This window comes from Eptesicus fuscus, chromosome 2 (genome assembly GCF_027574615.1).
Source record: "Eptesicus fuscus isolate TK198812 chromosome 2, DD_ASM_mEF_20220401, whole genome shotgun sequence".
In the NCBI taxonomy this organism is placed as follows: domain Eukaryota; kingdom Metazoa; phylum Chordata; class Mammalia; order Chiroptera; family Vespertilionidae; genus Eptesicus; species Eptesicus fuscus.
Window position 1 is genome coordinate 67,238,334 of NC_072474.1, and position 20,119 is coordinate 67,258,452.

Sequence of the window (20,119 nt, forward strand, 5' to 3'; positions counted from 1 at the left end):
TTATGGTAGGCCTTTGATAGATCCACCATTAATCTGCAAAACCAACTTCTGCTTCAAAGCATCCAAAGAAATCTCTGCAGGAAAAGGACATGCTATTGAGTATCCAACAGCAGATGCCCTGATCCTTACTCAGAAAATCAGAAATTAGGTTAGCTCAGGAAGACTTACATAGGTTTCAGTAGTATTGGTAGTGGTAGTTAACACAGCTGCAGTGATGTAAGTATTAAAAAAGTCATCTCTTACTGAGTACTTATACTAAGAAGCACTTTTCCTAATTCACTTTTCACAATAAACCTAAGAAGTAGGTACTTTTAATATGCTCACTTTAGAAATGAGACTGAGATGAACAGAGGTGCCCAATATTCCACTAAATAGGTGACAGCAGATGCAGCCCAGGCCTTCTGGCTCTTACTCTTAATCTCCACATGTACCTCCCTAACCACCTTAACAGAAGCTAAAAGAAAGATGAGGCAGCCAGCATTCTGTTCATACACCATAACTACTCAGTCATTCTGTTACAGTTTTGCTTCTCACTCCTCTAAATGTTGTCTAAGTTCTTTTTTTAAGTCTTAGATCCATAAGTAGAAAATGCTTCTCTCCTCATCCCCAATCCACCTCCACTACTTTTCTATTGGAAAAGTTAACAGAAGCTAAGAAAAAAAAAAATTGTAAATAACTGATTCTGCTGCTTAAGAAGTCAGCAGAAAAATATAATAAAATTGTTAAACAGAACTTTATGGATAGTATCTTTATATATAAAAAGGCAGTGACCATGACGACTGAAACGACCGTATGACCAGTCACCATGCGGTGCTAGCATAGATGCACAAACACAGGTAAAGTCTATGAGTGAACTAAGAATGAGCAAGACAAATGCTTGCCTTCACGGAGTTCGCACTGTAAGAAGGTTAGGTCAGGGATGAGAATTCAAAATTGCCACCAGCACAGACCTGAGGTGCCGCTTTCAGAGTGGCCAGAGATACACCCTGTAGCAGACTAGGGGTGTGACTGAAGGGCTGGCGCTGACATGAAGGCGGGGCCATTCTGGATTTCCTAGAGGAGCCAATGGCTGCCTAGGAGGCAGAGCTTTTGACGCTGACTGGCATAGAAACCGACCAATCAAAACCTAATCTGAGTGAACTGCGAAGGCAGAACCTAAGGTGGGGGCTAAGGAGGGGTTTTAAGGGCAACAGCTGTTTGGTTTAAGGTGTAAGAAAGCAGTTCAATTTTTCAATAACCGATTTGGCAGTATAGTGCATATGGCTGGCTATCAGTCAGATATAGGGGTTATGTATTTTTGTCTGCCAACAACATCTCCTCCTGCTGAAAAAGGCTTTCTTCTCCCCCCCCCCCCCCCATTTAAGCAATCCTATCCTATATAATCTATCTATACTAATAGAAGGGTAATATGCTAATTAGACCGGGTCAACCAACTTCCTTCTGGACAAAGCCATTGTGGTGGGGGCCAAGGCAGAGGCAGTTAAGGGTAATCAGGCTGGCAGGAGAGAGCAGTTGGGGGCGAGACCAGGCTGGCAGGGAGTTAAGGGCGATCAGGCTGGCAGGGAAGGACAGTTGGGGTCGACCAGGCCGTCAGGGGAGGGCAGCTGGGGGCATTAGGCAGGCAGGCAGGTAAGTGGTTAGGAGCCAGTGGTCCTGGATTGCGAGAGGAATGTCCTGGATTGGAGAGGGTGCAGGCCAGGCTGAGGGACACCCCAACGCTGCACAAATTTTGTGCACCAGGCCTCTAGTGTAATAATAATTATCCTTGACCAAATAGTGATAATCAAAAGTATATTCAAATACACCTGTATAACCACAAACCATACAGTTTTAACAAAGATTAGGCATGACTATTTCATTTTCAAATATCCTCATCACATAAAATTGATGCAAGTAGAATTAGTAATTCTATCAGTACTAAAAAGATGTATGTTTTTACTCCTTTATCTTATAATAATATGAGATAAAATATACTGCATAAATAGACAATTGGAAATAAAAAGTTACACTTTCAAAAACTATGTGCACAGCTAGGCCCTTCCTGGTTTTCTGAATGCAGGATTTATTTGAAAGAATTATAAATCACTAATTACAAAGCATAAAAGTAGACAGAGAAATCTAAATAGGACCGTGAGAAACAGGCAAGGTCACATGCGAAAAAAGTAAAGAAAATAAAAAAAGAATACAATTGCAAAGAGTCTAAATGTTTTCTGAAAACATTACATTATAGGTAAGTATGTTCTGGTTCCAAAAAATATCTACTCTGTTAAGCTTTACTACCTAAGACAATATTTAAAAAGTAAAGTCCATAAAAATCCTTTGACAGGAGACAAAATACCAACATTTACTTGAATACTTTTATTTTATTAAACCTTTTTTAAATTTTCTGGCTACCTCTCAAAATTAAGTTCAAAAACATTAATACATGGTCAAATTTATACAAACACTGATAAAAATGAAAATCTATGCATTTAGTGACAAGTAAAAGAAGCATAGGTTGCATCAATTTACTAGGATTAATTAAATCCTAAAATTATCAATAATGTTTAGTTTTTCAACCTTGCCATTACAAACACAGTCACACACACATACACACAGAGAAGGGGAAAAGATCAAACCTAACATAAGAAAATAAGATCTTCTTACTGCTTTAGTCAAATTAAATCACAAATCAGGGTATATAATGTCCAGTCTCCCATACAATATTGTCCAATAAGAATATTCAGAATTCCTAAGACATTGCAAGATCCCCAATAAAATCCTCAGTTCAATTGTGATTAAAACATTACTTAGCAACAAAGCAGTCACAGTTACAATGACTTATAACAAGGGCTTCAATAAAAAGTTAAACTTCAATTAGCCAGAACACAACATAGCCAAAATAAATTCCTTCATCTATTCTTTGAGAATTCCAATTAATCGGGGTTCTTACATGCTCTTGATGCCCTAATTTTTGTACAATGAAGGAGGAAACTGGCCAGATAAGATAGAGTGGGTTATGGATCTAATGCGTATTCAAATACACTCTAATGGTATGTTTGCTTTTAAAATTTTTCACATTCTGAAAAATGTCAGGCTAAAATTAACAGGGCTAAGGGAAAAATAGATTTGGAACAAACCATTGGAAAACCACAATTCTGTCACCAGAGCACTGACAAAAACATTAATTGGTACCTAGGAAGGTAACCTGGACTGCCCAGGCAGGTCGATTAACTTGGCTGGAGGCTGCCACAAGGATATAAAAACACATCAAAAGAAGGCTAGGAGATACTCAACCAATAAAAGTGGAACTGGCCCAGAGGGGCTGCTCTTCAGGGGGCCACCATTAGTAGGGAGCCACACAAAACTGACAGGTAAATCTCTGGAAAGAAAACTCCAGGTACAAGCACTCATATTTATTATTCTCCAATCAGAGCTACAAGTGTTTCTGCTGGAAGTTCAGCAACCAAGCTTAGGGCTATTTCCTTTCCCCTGCAAGTCATAACACCATCTCCCCAACCCTATTACTGGTTCCCCTTGCCTAGGAAAACATCCCACATGCAGCAATGTAATTTTTGTGTTCAACTGGTATAATTCTCTAATTTCTAACATGTGTGAGCAAATCCACATTACAGAAATAAAAAGACTGTGCTTTAAATACTGTATGTTCGCAAAGCAAGGCTAGCTATCCTTTAATACTTTTTGACCATTTTTCTTTTGGGTACTTCCTCTTTTTTACTTACATGAGTCTCATAAATTACAAGAGTCAGTCATTTGTCAAATGTGTAACAAATTGTTTTTCTAACTGATCACTTGATTTTATGCTGAGGTTCATGAGTTTGGAAAGACTTTTTAATGGTTTAGTTGTATATATTTATGGCTTCATCTTTTCTCATTCCTGAGATTTAATGCCTCACTTTTAGATTACCCATTCCAATGTTATAAGTAAATTCACACCTGTTTTCTTCAAATACATTTTTTACATTTGTCTTTAACTTATTTGAAATTTTAGCATAAAGTTTAAGGCAGAAATTCAGTCTGATTTTTTAATCTACAAATTGCTATTAACTCTGTATTTCCACTTTCCCCGCTAAGTTGAAGTGCCATTTTTATCATTCAAAGTATCAAATACATTTAGATTGACCCTCTTTTCTATTACATTGCTCTGTGTGGTTAGAGGCTATGACAGGGAATATTTAACAGGCAGAAAACAGAGTAGAAAATGCTAGACACACTTTAATTCAAACAGTATTGAGAGGTACTGTTTAAATTCTGCAGCTTCCTGATGGTCCTATCCCTCCCCAAATCATCATTTTTTCTGAAATTTTACCAAGTACATATGAAAGAAATTAAATTAGAGTACCTATCAAAAAGGAAGAAAAAAAGTCAGAGCAGGCTAGAAGGAAAAGTGAAGTATTCTTTTGAATTCAAAGGCCCATAGGACTATACTTCTGATGCACGTAGGTTGCTTCTGATAACCATTTTATAATCATAAAGAACAGATTAGTTAACAAGTAAGCTACATCTAAGATTAGCAATACTTTGATTCAAAAGAAGCAACAGATCTGGATATTTGGATTTCAAAAGAACAAAGACCAAATAATTAAATGTTATGCTTAAGTTTTTCCAGAAATTCCAGTTTCCTTAATTACATAATCTCTATGTTCTACAAAAGCTTATCTAGGGGCTTAATGTACCAGCTAGTAATTAGGCTGCTTTCATTCTATAAAAGTCTATAAACAACGTTTTTAATGTTTTTCTTTACTATAGCATCATAAAATTATAATAAATGAAATTAAAAGTCTGGATTTAGGCTAAGGGATGTAATAGCAGGCCTTATGTACAGTATCTGTCATAAATTTTTCCCAATACTTACTTATTAAGCAATGGATGTTATGGGAGTAACGTGAATTGTCTGGGATGGTAAAGCTGCCATCACAGATAGCAACCTGACTCTCACCAAAAGGAAGAGTGAAGAAACAAAGTTTATACAGTAAACATCCCAGTGCCTGTAAAATAAAGAAGCATGAATATCGTCAGAACTCAAATAAACAACTTAACCACAAGACATAAAAATAGCACTAAACCAAAAACTGAATTTATTATTTTAAAAAAGACTAATGTTTCTATACTGAATCAATCTTTTCACAAATTACTTGCTTAAACTAATTAATGAGCTTATTTATTGAGAAGACATTTAACTATATCATTTCCATGTTTTTCTATCACATCTGTGGATAGCTGTCTAAATTAATGCTATCATAGAACTCTAAATCATAAATAATATAACTAAAATTAGAAGTGGTTGGTCCCTTTGAGGAAAAAATTTTACTTTTATTTCTTTCACAAGGAAAATATATCTTTAATACATAACTAGCATATAACTAAGTAAGCACAACGAACCTTCTAGCAGCATTTTTTAAAAATTCACTATAAAACATGTTTTAAAATCCTGGGATTCCAAATGAGCTAGCCATAACAGTTAAATTTATTAGACACTAAGCATGTTTCATTATTTCCTACTATAAAAATTAGACTATTTTTCCGCATAACCCTATGATCTTTATTCTATAACTAGATGCCCAGTGCATGAAATTCGTGCACAGAGGGGGGTTGTCCCTCAGCCCAGCCTGAACACTCTCCAATATGGGACCCCTCGAGGGATGTCCACTGGGATCGGGCCTAAACGGGCAGTCGGACATCCCTCTCACAATTCAGGACTGCTGGCTCCCAACTGCTTGCCTGCCTGCCTTCCTGATTGCCCCTAACCGCTTCTGTCTGCCAGCCTGATCATCCCCTAACCACTCTGCTGCCAGCCTGTTTGCCCCCAACTTCCCTCCTCTGCCGGCCTGGTCACCCCTAACTGCCCTCTCCTGCAGGATTGATCAACTCCAACTGCCCTCCCTTGCAGGCCTGGTCCTTCTCAACTGCCCTCCCTTGCAGGCCGGGTGCCTCCCAACTGTCCTCCCCTGCTGGCCATCTTGTGGTGGCCATCTTGTGTCCACATGGGGGCAGGATCTTTACCACATGGGGGCAGTTATATTGTGTGTTGCAGTGATGATCAATCTGCATATTACTCTTTTATTAGATAGGATTTACTATTCATATTTGTACCTGGATAATCTATATTAAAATTCAAAAAGGCAGGGCTCTGTCTGCTTCACAGGCATCACAGTACCAATAAATCTACTTGCTGACAACAAAAATAAAATACCCTAAAAATGAAATTGTAGCTAAGCTGGTAACAGCTCAAACCAGAGAACCAGTAATGAAATGTAATTTTCGGGTCAAGAAATCATTATGTTGTCACAAGATGTGTAATCTACAAGCCTTAAATGTGTAAAGGGGTATTTCTAATTCTAAACAGATTGTACAAACTTATCCAATAGTTAGTATACAATTTTATCAACAATACTAAAATTTATCCTTACCATCTAAAAATCAGCAAATCAGTTTTGCTTTGTTGAATTTTCTCCACATACCAACTTAGCAAATGCAACTAAAAAATACTCTAAGCTTTATAACTATTATGAAGATCACAATACACAGAAACACCTGTGTTAAATTTAATATTAATTTACTAACCATTACTTTCAACATTTTAACAGTGTTCTAAGGAAAACATTTAAAGGCTCTAGAAATTTCAATATATCCATTCAAAGACATTACAGGGTTATTTATTATATGATTAACAAAACTGTGAAGATTCTGCCCAGCCAGTGTGGCTCAATGGTTGAGCATCAACCCAGGAACCAAGAGGTCATGGTTAGATTCCTGGTCAGGGCACAGGTCCGGGGTTTAGTGCTCAATCCCCATTGGATGGTGTGCAGGAAGCAGCCAACTGATGATATTACTCTCACACACTGATGTTTCTATCTCTCTATCCCTCCCCCTCCTCTCTCTCAAAAAAATCAATAAAAACATTTTTTTAAAACTATGAAGCTTCTGAATAGAAAAATCCAGTAAAATGTGGCTTTAAAAAATTTATGATGCTTTGTTTTATAAGATATCTTCAGCATGTATGCAGTAAATTGAGGATGAGGTTCCCTTAACAATAATAAAAAAATACTATTAATGGTGCAATATCTGCATTAAATTACACTTTCTCCTACCCAGATGACAGTCTAGGCCAGTGGTTCTCAACCTTTCTAATGCCACGACCCTTTAATATAGTTCCTCATGTTGTGGTGACCCCCAACCATAAAATTATTTTCGTGGCTACTTCCTAACTGTAATTTTGCTACTGTTATGAATCATAATGTAAATATCTGTGTTTTCTGATGGTCTTAGGCGACCCTGCTAGCGGTTCTCAAAAGGGATCTCCATTTTAGCCAGTTTTATCTCATCAATCAGACCTTTAGTAATGTGTCATGTGTTACAGTAAATGTTCTGGGAGTAACCAGTTAACAGTTTTAGACAGCAATGTCAGTATACTTAAAAACATAAATCTAAAATACTCTGCTTCATGTTGTTTGAACACAATGAGGTGTCCTAGTTTTTTCACACCAAAGGCATTTCCCTCTTTATCCATTTTATATTATGAGACTTGTCAAAAAACAAGAGAGAACAAATGACCTGATTTTAAAAGCTATCACCATCCTCCATTTTCCTCATAAAAAAAGGTAACATGAAGCATCTTCCACCTAAAATGTGGTAGCTTACTTATGTTTCACCTGAGCTAAGACAAGCATAAAAAACACACCATGCAAATTAAAGTTCTATCTCTGTCCAACATATAAACATAGCTTCTGTTTTCTGATTATTTTTCTTGCTTCTTTTTTTTTATCTTTGAGTATCTATAACCCCATAATTATACTCAGTTAGCTGTTGGAGAAATTCTACTCCATATACTAATCTATAAATAGCATAAATTTTAAACTTATCACTGACAACTTAGTATGTTGCTTGGCATGCACACCAAGTCTGGTGAAAAATAAACAACAAAAAGATTCCCTCTACTTTTCGTTAAGATACTGGGTAACCCTTCATGATTGCAAAACAGTACTGAGCTATGATGTCTGTTTCTTCTGCTGTTGAAATAGATTTTTAGGTAATACAGATTTCAACAGCCAGTCACAAAATTAGGTCAGTAAACGCTTCCACAGTCACCTCTTCTAATACTTTCATTTTATCAATTCAGATCCAATTGAATTTGCTTTCTACATTGTACTACAAGCCATTTAATGAGTCAAATGTTAATGCTGAGAAAAGCAAATTAAATTTGAGTTATACAAGCTGGTGATCTAAAAGCAGTATCAAATTAAACCAAACTTATTCATAGTGTGATTCAATTATGTGTATGGTTAAAAATGCAACTACCACAAGATTTAAGGAACACCATTTGGTGAAAAAAGTATATATTATGTGGACAGATAAAAAGATAACAAAGCTATTCTTTTTTATTATCTTGCAGGAATATTTGGGTATCCCAATCCCAAGAGGAAGAGTCCAGGAGAAGGGAACCAAGGAGATATTCATTTTATTTCACACATTACTTTGAACTACTTTCTGAACATTATGTTTTAAAAATAAAATAAACATGACTTTTCTAGTAAACTCTAGAACTATTTCCAAAGGATTTTTTTCCCTCCATCCCTAACATGGTCACTAGTGGTAGATATAGCTAAATACTAGCTGAAGTTAAGTGAATTCCCATTTAAAGTACCTCCCTGCTAGTTTATTAAATATTAGTAAAATATAGTTTGCTTATGAAATAAGTTCTAAAGAGGTACTGACATCTATATATATAAAAGGCTAATATGCTAAGTGTCCGACTGTTCGCTATGACGTGCAATGACCACCAGGGGGCAGACGCTCAATGCACAGGTATGGAAACATGAAAGAGACTGATGAATCTCAGAGGGAAGGGGGAAGGGAGAAAGGGGTAGGGCGGGAAGAGATTAACCAAAGATCTTATATGCATACTAGAGGCTCGGTGCACAGATCAGCCTGGCCTGCGCCCTTTCACAATCCGGGACCCCTCAGGGGATGTCAGACTGCTGGTTTCAGCCCAATCCCCACAGGCAAGGCCTGGGGACCCCACCGGTGCACGAATCCGTGCACCAGGCCTATAGTCCTATCATAAAGTTCAACTTTATAGAAATACAATCTATCTTAATAATTCAATCCAGATATATATGATATGCTAAATAAAAAACTTGATATATATTTTAGTCAATGACATGTTTATAATTAGAAAAAAAGTTTTACGCATGTTAATTTCCTAAAATATTCTAGGAAGTTATCAGGGTAATTACTCAAGAGTAATGTCCAGCTTTTCCATAAAGTGATCAACCAAAATTCCACTCAATCAAAAAAATGTTAACACTCATATATAATCTAAACACACAAAAAATATCATGGTAAAAAGTTACATTATATGGAAGCCAGTTATTTGCTTTTTTATACCTAAGCTTTCCTTCTCAGGATTAAGAAGATAAAATGTTCTATTTTCATCTCCTGAATAAGAATCTCTACTATACAACACTTTTCTGCTTATTAGGAAATACCTTTTGGGGGACAGGGGGCAAGTAATCAATTGAACTCAATTTTTTTAAATTTGGTTATAGAAAACATCAACCTTTCTTGGCCTTACCCAGATATCAGCCTTGGTGGTGATGGGTTTCCCTCCATAAAGGTTGATCATTTCAGGGGCTCTGTATGACAGGGTTGTATACCTGGCAGTAAATAAGTAAAATGGAGTGGAGATATAAAAATAAAATAAAAAGACAGATACTACATTGTTTCTACATAAAATACTACAAAAAAATTTCTCTGCTCAATAACATTAGATAGAAATAATACTACTTTTAAAAGGCATTAAAAGTCTATCAAGGATTAAACAATACAAAACATGTACATATACACATTTTTTATTCGACAAGTACAATAGCATCTATACTAATAAAAGGGTAATATGCTAATTAGACCGGGTCGACCAGCCATCTTCCGGACGTCCAACTTCCTTCTGGACAAAGCCATGGTGGTGGGGGCTGAGGCAGAGGCCGTTAGGGGCGATCAGGCCAGCATGGGAGGGCCGGTGGGGGTGGGATCAGGCCAGCACGGGAGGGCAGTTGGGGGCAATCAGGCTGAAAGGAGATGGCAAATGAGGGCAAGATCAGGCCGGCAGGGGAGGGCAGTTGGGGGCGAGATCAGGCCAGCAGGGGAGGGCAGTTGGGGGCAACCAGGCCTGCAGGGGAGGGCAGTTGGGGGCGAGATCTGGCCAGCAGGGGAGGGCAGTTGGGGGTGAGATCAGGCCAGCAGGCGAGGGCTGTAGGGGGCGAGATCAGGCTGGCAGGGGAGGGCAGTTGAAGGCAAGATCAGGCTGGCAGGGGAGGCAATTGGGGCAACCAGGCCAGAAGGGGAGGGCAGTTGGGGGTGAGATCAAGCTGACAGAGGAGGGCTGTTGGGGACGAGATCAGGCAGGCAGGGGAGGGCAGCTGGGGGCAAGCAGGCTGGCAGGGGAGGGCAGTTAGGGGTGATCAGGCAGGCAGAGGCAGTTGGGGGCAAGATCAGGCTGGCAGGGGAGAGCAGCTGGGGGTGAGATCTGGCTGGCAGGGGATGGCAGTTAGGGGCGATCAGGCAGGGAGGCAGAGGCAGTTAGGGGCGATCAGGCAAGCAGGCAGAGGCAGTTAGGGGCAATGAGGCAGGCAGGCAGAGGCAGTTAGGGGCCATCAGGCAGGCAGGCAGGTGAGCAGTTAGGAGCCAGTGGTCCCAGATTGCGTGAGGGATGTCCGACCGCCGGTTTAGGCCCGATCCCTACAGGGATCGGGCCTAAACCGGCGGTCGGACATCCCTCATGGGGTCCCCAATTGGAGAGGGTACAAGCTGGGCTGAGGGAACCACCCCCCATGCACAAATTTAGTGCATCGGGCCACTAGTCTCTAATGATAAAAAACTTAGTTCTCTTTAACCTTTTGCACTCAGATGTCGAGATTAAAATTACTCTTTGAATGTATCAATAATTTGAAATATAAAAAATCCAAATAAATAAGTTTGTATGAAAAGAAACTCCAGTTTTTTATTCTACTGCCGCGCTTTGTAAAATCTGGGGTATTTAAATAATTAAATCCTGAATAGAATAAAGGAATCGAGAAAAAAGCAAGTGAGTGCAAAGGGTTAATACAAAAATTTTAATGAAGACAATGTTTTGGAAACATAGTGTTCCTTGAGTTCCTTATTTAAAATAATATAACTTAAAATATACTTATCAAAATATTTTAATCAATCCTATATAATAAATAGGTAGTATGCAAATTGACCATCACATCCTCGCACAAGATGGCCATCCCCATGTGGTCACAAGATGGCCGCCACAAGATGGCCGGCAGTTGTGGGCAATCAGGCCAGCAGGGGAGGGCAGTTAGGGATGACCGGGCCGGCAGGGGAGGGCAGTTGGGGTGACCAGACCTGCAGGGGAGGGCAGTTAGGGGTGACCAGGCCGGCAGGGGAGGGCAGTTGGGGGGGACCAGGCCTACAGGGGAGGGCAGTTGGGTGGGGGGGGGGACCAGGCTTGCAGGGGAGGGCAGTTGGAGGTGACCAGGCATGCAGGGGAGGGCAGTTAGGGGCGGCCGAGCCAACAGGGGAGGGCAGTTAGGGGTGACCAGGCCGGCAGTTGGGGGTGACCAGGCCAGCAGGGGAAGGCAGTTGGGGGCAATCAGACCGGCAGGGGAGCAGTTAGGCATCGATCAGGCTGGCAGGGTATTGGTTAGGGGATGATCAGGTTGGCAGGCTGAAGCAGTTAGGGGTAATCAGGCAGGCAGGTAGGCGAGCGGTTGGGAGCCAGCAGTCCCAGATTGTGAGAGGGATCCCAGATTGGAGAGGGTGCAGGTTGGGCTGAGTGACACTCCTCCCCCCACCCTACCCCAGTGCACGAATTTCATGCACCGGGCCTCTAGTTTAAAAATAAAACTTATTTCAAAATATTAGTTTATATGTTCACTAAGAAGTTTGTTTTCATTGACTCTAACATACTTCCTTGCACATGGCAGTAAATCTCCTTTAGGTTTGTTTTTATAATTGTTGTTTTAAAAAATCTAGGTGCCATAATTTTAACTACACTAATTAAGTACAATTCTAATACTGCCATCATAAGCTATTTGGAATTATAAGACACTGTGAATATTAAGCAATACAAAACCCCCAAATACATTATGAACAGAATATTTTAATGAAGTAGTGCTTGATTCCATGGCAGAAATTACCAAAATATGGAAGAACTTCCTATATCATGGCATAACTTAAAATTCATTTTGACTGTTTATAGGTTTTATTTTACATAAAGTGTTCTTAGAAGTGAGCATTCTACCATCTTACTGATTTCAATGACCCTGATTGGCGGGACATTCTGAATGATAGAAACAACCCAAGAAACCATAATATGAAATGCATGCAGGCAGGACTTTTGTTCACTGCTAGCCTGCAGCACCCCCTTACTACTATCCTTTAGTGTCCACTACATTGCAGGACCTAGATAAATACCTCTTAATTAAGTAAATGGTTGGGCCATTAACTCCTCAACTGAGTCACAAAGCACACCCTCATAAGTTTACATTCATCATTAATGCAAATTTCTATTAAACCTTAACTATACTTCAGATCTCAACAACAAGAAATAAAACCTAGCAAGTTAGAGGTACTTGAGCAGAATCAAAGGAGCCATTATATATCACAATCCAATCATTTTTGCATTCTCAAGAAGTCAATTCAATAATTTATTGTTCTTGACTTCTTCAGGACATTTATATGTTTACTAAGGAGTTGTTTTTATGGAATCTAACATAATCACCATAAGCTAAGTTCTCTGGATAGAAATATGTAGTCTAGAAATCCATAGTGCTATACAACTAAGCTAGGGTAATATCAGCTCTACTTGAGCTATTTCAAAATATAAGTTACAGTTCAAATAACAGCTCCTAGATAGTTTAAACAACTGAGAATGTGTGAAGAAGTGGGCAACTCAGAAAAGGCAACTACTTATAAATTTGCATTCTGACAGATCTTTCTGCAGTCTGTATCATTTCATTAAGGTAATCTAAGACTAACAAACAGTTCCATTTTCTAAAACAGAAAAGTCTTAACAAGTAATCTAGCAACTTTGGAAAGTACAAGAATAAGGAAACATAAAGCAGATATGACTAATTTTTTTATCAGAGAGCTTTCCAGTACACTATTACTAAGTAACACATTTTTAACAGTTTTCAATGCATACAGAAGTCAACTTGTTAATATTAAATATGAAAAGTTTAAATGTTTTCAAATAATTTAATTTTTCCTAACAAAAACAGTACTACTAAAAATAAAGATGCTTAACTGAATTCAACAATCAGTGAAAACTCCCTTTAATGGTTTCTTTAATTAGTACAGCTTATTTAACAACTTTCTTGATAAATGTGTTTAATACATAGATGAATAACTTGTATCCATGGTAAAATGTATTTCCTATTGAGCTAGATCAGACATAAACTAATCAATGTCTATGGTATAAAAGCGTTTTGAAGAAATCTATGAAAGGAATATCTAAAATATATATTAGCAGAGCTGAACACAGACCCAAGTTATCTAAAATTCCCTTAAGACAAATGCAATAAAGATAAACACTTACTTTTTAATTTCTTCTTCTACTATATTCACTCCATCTTTTTGAGGATTAAGAAATTTATTAGTGGCACTGCCAAAGTCACAAAGTACATAGTTTCCACCATCATTCAACAAAATATTTTCTACCTTAAGAGAAAAAAATCAATAATTAGTACTATTTTCAAAATGAAGATTATCTTTTTACAACCATGACCTTACACAATAAACATTGAAGGGTTTATGATATATACATATACACATACATATACAGATCATATGAAATATGGTCTATACTAAGTTGTGCAGTAAGACAATTCCAGTTTTAAATCAGTAAAACTCAGATAAAATATCTACATGAAAAAACTTAGTAACTTTTAGTAATTTTAAATAATCTAAAAAAATCATACAATTGATGAGGGAAATGTAAAAGTTGTATAACTTGCTGGTTACCCAAATTAAGGGACACAGTCATGCGTTTCAACCTTGACTTAACTTGTATCCTTTTACCATAGGGTTCCCTGGATGATGTTTTCGTGGTTATGACCTATATTCTAAGTAACACCTTCTATTCTCTTGCATCTTAAGAGTATCTTATCACCTTTCATAAATTTTGTATAGTAAGTCAGAATTGAGATTCACTCATTCATTCATTAAACATTAATTATTGAGAGCACACTATGTAACAGGCACTGTTCTAAAAGCTTGGATACATTAATACAAAAGAGAAAAACCCTTGTCCACCTGGAGCTTATATTTTAGTGGGAAAAGACAGAAAATAAACAATACATAAGCAAATTATATAGTATCTTAGAAGGTGAGAAGTGATAATAAAAAGGAGAGCCGGTAGAAAGCGGGAATGTTAGGTTGTAACTGTAACTAAGGCAGTATAAGACAGAACTCAGTGAGAAGGTGAACCTGAGCAAACTTGAAGAGTGAAAGGTTAGCCATGGGATATCTGCGCATAAAGAATTTCAGGAAGAGGAATTTTTAAATCTTAATATTTGTGGATATCCAAGAAGACACCTATAGTTTTACAAGGTATGTGCACGGGCATCTCTAGTAGTATGATACCAGAAATGTTCGATCCACTTTGGGGGCTTTTTCCAATGTAATAGGGTATCAGATACAAGAGGTCTGAGTGCACAAAAAGGTTAAAATATAGTATGACTTTAAAGATAATCACCACCCAATCTACAGCCAGTTTTTAGATGACATCAGGAAATGCAGCAGGGGACAGAGGCCAAGCTCAGTGCTGGTAAGAAAAACTGATTTAGATGAAAATAGCCCAAGAACATTTTAACTTGAAAGTTAAAAATGCATCAATACATGAGGATTCTAAATTTTGTACCTTCAGATCCCGGTGAATTATTGGAGTCTTACACTGATGCAACCTCGCAACAGCTTCACAGGTATCACAGAATATCTGTAACACTTCTGGTTCCGTAAAACCTGTCTGCAGCTTCTTATTCATCTGATTCACTACCTGCCCAGCTAACCAAAAAAGTAATTTTGAGAGGGCATATTTGTATACATGCAGTCTATCACAAAGAAATTAAGAAATGCATTTATGATCTCAGGTACGAGGGAATTGGCTTTTTCATAATTCTCCTGTAAGGATACTTATTACACCATTAAGTACTGATTCAATGAAATACATTTTATCATATTTTACATCTCTAACTTGAGAACATCTTACATAGATGATGTCCTGCTAATGCAATTGCCATGTTTTAACATTTTAACATATCTGAAATCAGGGTGTACCTTATAATTGACAGCATCATAAATTTTTAAAAAGTTTATTTCACACTATGCTAATTATTGGGTAAACAATGGTAAACAAAAATAAAGTTGCTATTGTCATAGAATTTATAATCTAAAGGCAGAGGTAAACATTAAAAAGTCACATTAAATAAACACATATCATAATTATGTACAATCCTATACAATAAAAGCCTAATATGCTAAGTGTCTGGTCATCCAGTTGTCAGTTTAGCCAATCAAAGCGAATTTGCTAATGATATGCTAAGGCCCCTCAACCGCTCACTATGACATGCACTGCCACCAGGGGGCAGTCGACTAATCAACCAGTCACTATGACATGCACTGATCACCAGGGGGCAGACGCTTCGACTAGTAGGTTAGCTTTGATTGAGCGAGACAGGCCGGGCATGCCCTGGAGCCTTTCCGCGGTCCCTCCCTGGCTGGCCAACCTCCTGCATCCCTTCCTGGCCCCGATCGTGCACCAGTAGGGTTCCTCTGCCTGGCCTGCGCCCTCTCGCAATCTGTTGACCCCTCGGGGGATGTTGGAGAGCCAGTTTCGGCCCGATCCCACAGGCCAGGCTGAGGGACCCCAGTGGTGCATGAATTCGTGCACCGGGCCTCTAGTAAGAATAATGAGAGAAACCTATGTTAAACTGGTGAAGGAGGATGAGGAAGAAAGAGTGCTAGATAAGGCCAATCTAAGGAAGTTATATTTATGTTTAGAATGAAGGGTAGGTAGGAATTAACCAGGAAGAGATATGGAACAAAAGCAGATTAGGGATAGCGAGTGGCAATTACAAAGGCCTCCAGTTTGGGAAAGAGCTTAATGACTTTAAGTAGCTTAAAGAAAGCCAATGTGGACATGGTCTAGAAAGCAGAGAAGAGGGTAAGGTGAGAAGAGACTGACAAGGCAGAAAGCAATCAGAAATACTTACATTTAATTTAAGAACTAAAGAAACTTCCTTATCTGACTTTTTAAAAGATTTCCTTGATTGAGGGATAAGGGAATCAGAAGAGTGGAAATGAATAAGAAGCTAATACTCTAAACTAGGTAAGGGATAATGGGCAGAGTAATTTGCTAAAATTAAATAGCCACACATAAGTCCTGAGAGAACTATTATATACTACAATATACCACAATAATTGCAGTCCAGTAATGACAATTCTTAATTATTAAGAAATTATCATTATATTTTAAGAGCAAAAGTAAATATGTGATTCATTCAGAAGCCAGTCTGATAAAAATCATGTTTGGGGATTTTAAAAAGGCAAGTTTATGTTAACTTGAAACTTTCTTTTAACAAGCTTGAATAAATGAATCCTCGCTACTTTGAAATCTTTAAGAAAGTGCATATACAGCTCTTCCTTTTATTATTACTGTCTCAACAGCATTTTCTTGTATTTTCTGAAATGGTTGTTTCTTTTCTTAGAATTTTAAAGCAAAAAGAACATGAACATTTACCTATCAACCTCCAACTTTCTGAAAACACAAGCCCATTTCGCTGTAATTTGTTCAGGGTATCTAATAAGAATGAGGCGCTTGACCAGGCAACAATTTCCTTCACCCTCTTGTCAGACACCCTAACTCATTTTGACCCAAAATTAAACAGGATAAAAAATGTTTTTTAGGTATTCATTCACATTCTTGAAATATCATTTCACTGCTAAAGAAATCAAAATCTTAAACTCATTTCACCTCTTCTAAAGATTCAATGTTGTAATGAGTAGAATGAATTTTAAACAAATGTTAATCCTCTTCCTTCCACTGAGAGATATTTGAGCTAATAACCTTGAATGACAAAATTCAGCGCCCCCCCCCCCGAAAAAAAAAGCTAAAAGCTGTATTTGAGCTGCATTTCAAATGTAGACACAAAAAACATTTTATTATTCAAAATCAAACTCTTCTGAAAATTATGTTAAAGTAAGATTATTCTAAAGAAAAGTAAGATTTAACTATATATATATTGAAGGTCTTTTAAAACAAGATGCATAGAGCTCTCAAATCTTTCTATAGTTTCTAAACAGGTATCATCTCCTAAGCAAAACCTTAAATAGTCTTGCCAATTTCAGCACTAAAATAAAAAAGTCAACATTTCGCTAACCTCTCAAAGTAGGCAGCCAACCCTTCCTATCTGATCATACAACAGAGTAAGGCAGAAGTGGCAGTGTGCCAGTCCCAAGCCTACGCCTTAGGAGCCCTCACATCCTCTACCTGCCCTCTTATGTTTCTACCATCTCCATGGAAAAATATCCCCAGGATAGCTTGTTAGTGCCAAGAAGAAGATGAGAAATATGTAAAACCAGTCCCAGCAAACCCACTGGCATATGAGCAAGCCCAGTGAAAATGAGTAGTGTCACCCCACCAAGCTCAATCTAGAACAGTTGGCCGACTGATACACAAGCAATAATAAATAACTGTTGTTTTATGATATTGAGTTTTGTAATTAAGCAAAAGCTAACAGATTATTATCCATAGGAATTTCTGTAAAACATCCCCCCCTCAAAAAAAAAAATCTCTTTTCATAAAATAATAAAAATATATTAAAAATACCAACTCTGATTTCTCAAAGTTTGGCAACTAAAGCACATAAAACCTCCCTTTACTTAAGAACATTAGCAAATTAAGCAGTGTTACATCATAAACCTGCAGAGATCTAATACTGGACAAAAGATGACTGACACCATGGTGGGGTATGTAAGCTATTTAACATATTCTTCTACTCTCTATACAGTTTTCTCTCTACATAATGCAAAACACAATGTACCTGAACTATATATATAACGCTGACTCCCTCACTAAAGCATCTTCATTCCTAAACAATCTTATGTAAAACAATTAGCTTTTACAGAGGAAGTAAGGGGAGAGCATTTTTGTTCACCCATTCTCAATCCACTGGGAATTTCTCATTTATTCATCTGAGAAAAGGAACTGAGAATACTCTATTCAGATCCTATAACTTATCAGGTAAAATATTTAAAGAAAACTTGTAACATAATGGAGAGGGCATATTAACAAATAGAAAAAAAATTGCCAGGAACAAAAGAAAAATATTTTTAAAAGCTGTAGTATCTGTAAAAAAAATATCTGCACCTAAAACAAGAGCAGGTATATTTTAACAAAGAACAACAATATTGAGAGAACAAAAAAGAGTTCTTAGAAATTAAAAATAACATGGCAGAAATACGAAATTATATAGAGGAGCTCAAAGATAAATTGAAGGAATGCTCCCAACACAAGGAGAATAAAAAGAAAGAAAAGAAAAATCAATGAAAGAAAACCAGAGAATTGATCAATCTGTGGCAGGATAGTAAGAAGATAGGAAAATTCCTGGATAAGTGGAATGGGGAAACTGAGACAAGAAAATTAAACAAGGCCAAACAGTTTGGGCAGCTTCCAGCAGCTTATGAATCGCAGGACCTTATCCTCCCCAACCAAGGACACTTGAGAGCAAATGGTTTATACAAAGAACCAATTAATGCCATTTGTGACAGCTAAACCCAAGGACAGACAAAGTCTGGGGCACAAACAACAAAACCCCAAAAGCATTTGCATGGTATCACTTGGGGGGTGGGGGAGTATTAGGCAGGAAAGATAGTTGTTAGAACAGGGGGAGGAAAAAGAGAAAAGAAAAAGGGAAGTTTATCTCACCCAGAGAACAAAGAAGTCAGAAATCTTGGGACTTACCAAGATAAAAATCAGATGTTCTCACAAATTCTGGGAAAAGTTGCAACAATGTAAAAGGGGGACTTTGAAATCTAGTCTATCCTGCAGGGGAACTTTGAAACATATGGGGGGGGGGGGGGGGAGTATAAATCCCTTCAACCCCCACAAGGCAGTGCACTCAGACTGGCTGAGTTGCCCACTTGTGCTTTATGCCAAATATATTTTAATAAATTGGCTTGTTTTACTTCAACACTGTTGTCACTCGTCAGCTTTATCACAAGTATGACAAGAGCCAAGGAAGGGAGAGCCAAGCTCCCTTCAACTTGACCAGAGCTCTCCAGTAACAAATCTAGGAAGACTAATACCCTAAAAATTAAAAGTCCAAAAGGAGAGAACAGAGAAAATGAAAGAGAAAAACACTGAGTGCCCAGCAAAAAAAAGTACCACCAAAATGACCTATAACCAAGGCATATATATCTTGAAATTTTAGAATGCTGAGGATAAAGATTTAAAAAGTGTCCAAGTAAAAAAATAAGTCACATTAAAAAATTGAGAAAGCATAATGCATCCAACTTCTCAATAGTAACAGTAGGAAAAAAGTAATACCTTTAAAATTATAGATCAAATTATACCTAACTACAACTCTTTATCCAGCCAAATTAACAAATATGGATGTAGAATAAAAATATTTTTACATATGCAAGGTTTCAAAAATGTTTTCTTCAATCCTGGTCAGGTAGCTCAGTTGGTTAGAGCGTTGTCCTGATTCGCCAAGGTTGAGTGTTCAATCCCTGGTCAGGGCACATATAAGAGTCAACCAATGAATGAATGAATAAGTAGAATAATATATGGTTATTCATTCTCTCTCTCTCTCTCTTTCTTTCTCTCATCAATTTAAAAAAAATGTTTTCTTCCATAAATCCATTATCAGAAAACTAATGAAAATGTACTCTACCAAAGACTGTAATAAAAATAAGTGGGGCCCTAGCTAGCATGGCTCAGTGGAGAGAACGTCAGCCTGCGAACTGAAGGATCACAGGCTCGATTCCGGTCAAGGGCTTATGCCTGGGTTGCAGGCTCAATTCCCAGTAGGGGGCATGCAGGAGGCAGCCAATCGATGATTCACTCTCATCA

At 37.8% G+C, this 20,119-nt stretch overlaps 1 protein-coding gene across 11 annotated transcripts in view; it reads right to left on the reverse strand.

The window, feature by feature from the left end:
* Nucleotides 1-20,119, reverse strand: part of BMP2K (BMP2 inducible kinase) — a 141,535-nt gene that overhangs the window by 63,253 nt on the left and 58,163 nt on the right. For all 11 annotated transcript variants that reach the window (XR_008558479.1, XR_008558490.1, XR_008558483.1 and 8 more), the window contains exons 4-7: nt 14,906-15,048; nt 13,583-13,704; nt 9,575-9,656; nt 4,856-4,988 (exon numbers count right to left, since the gene is read on the reverse strand). Coding sequence is in view for 6 of the 11 variants with exons in the window: in XM_054727989.1 (XP_054583964.1) it covers nt 4,856-4,988; nt 9,575-9,656; nt 13,583-13,704; nt 14,906-15,048 (480 nt within the window). In the remaining 5 variants the exon portion in view is untranslated. The remainder of the gene's footprint in view (nt 1-4,855; nt 4,989-9,574; nt 9,657-13,582; nt 13,705-14,905; nt 15,049-20,119) is intronic.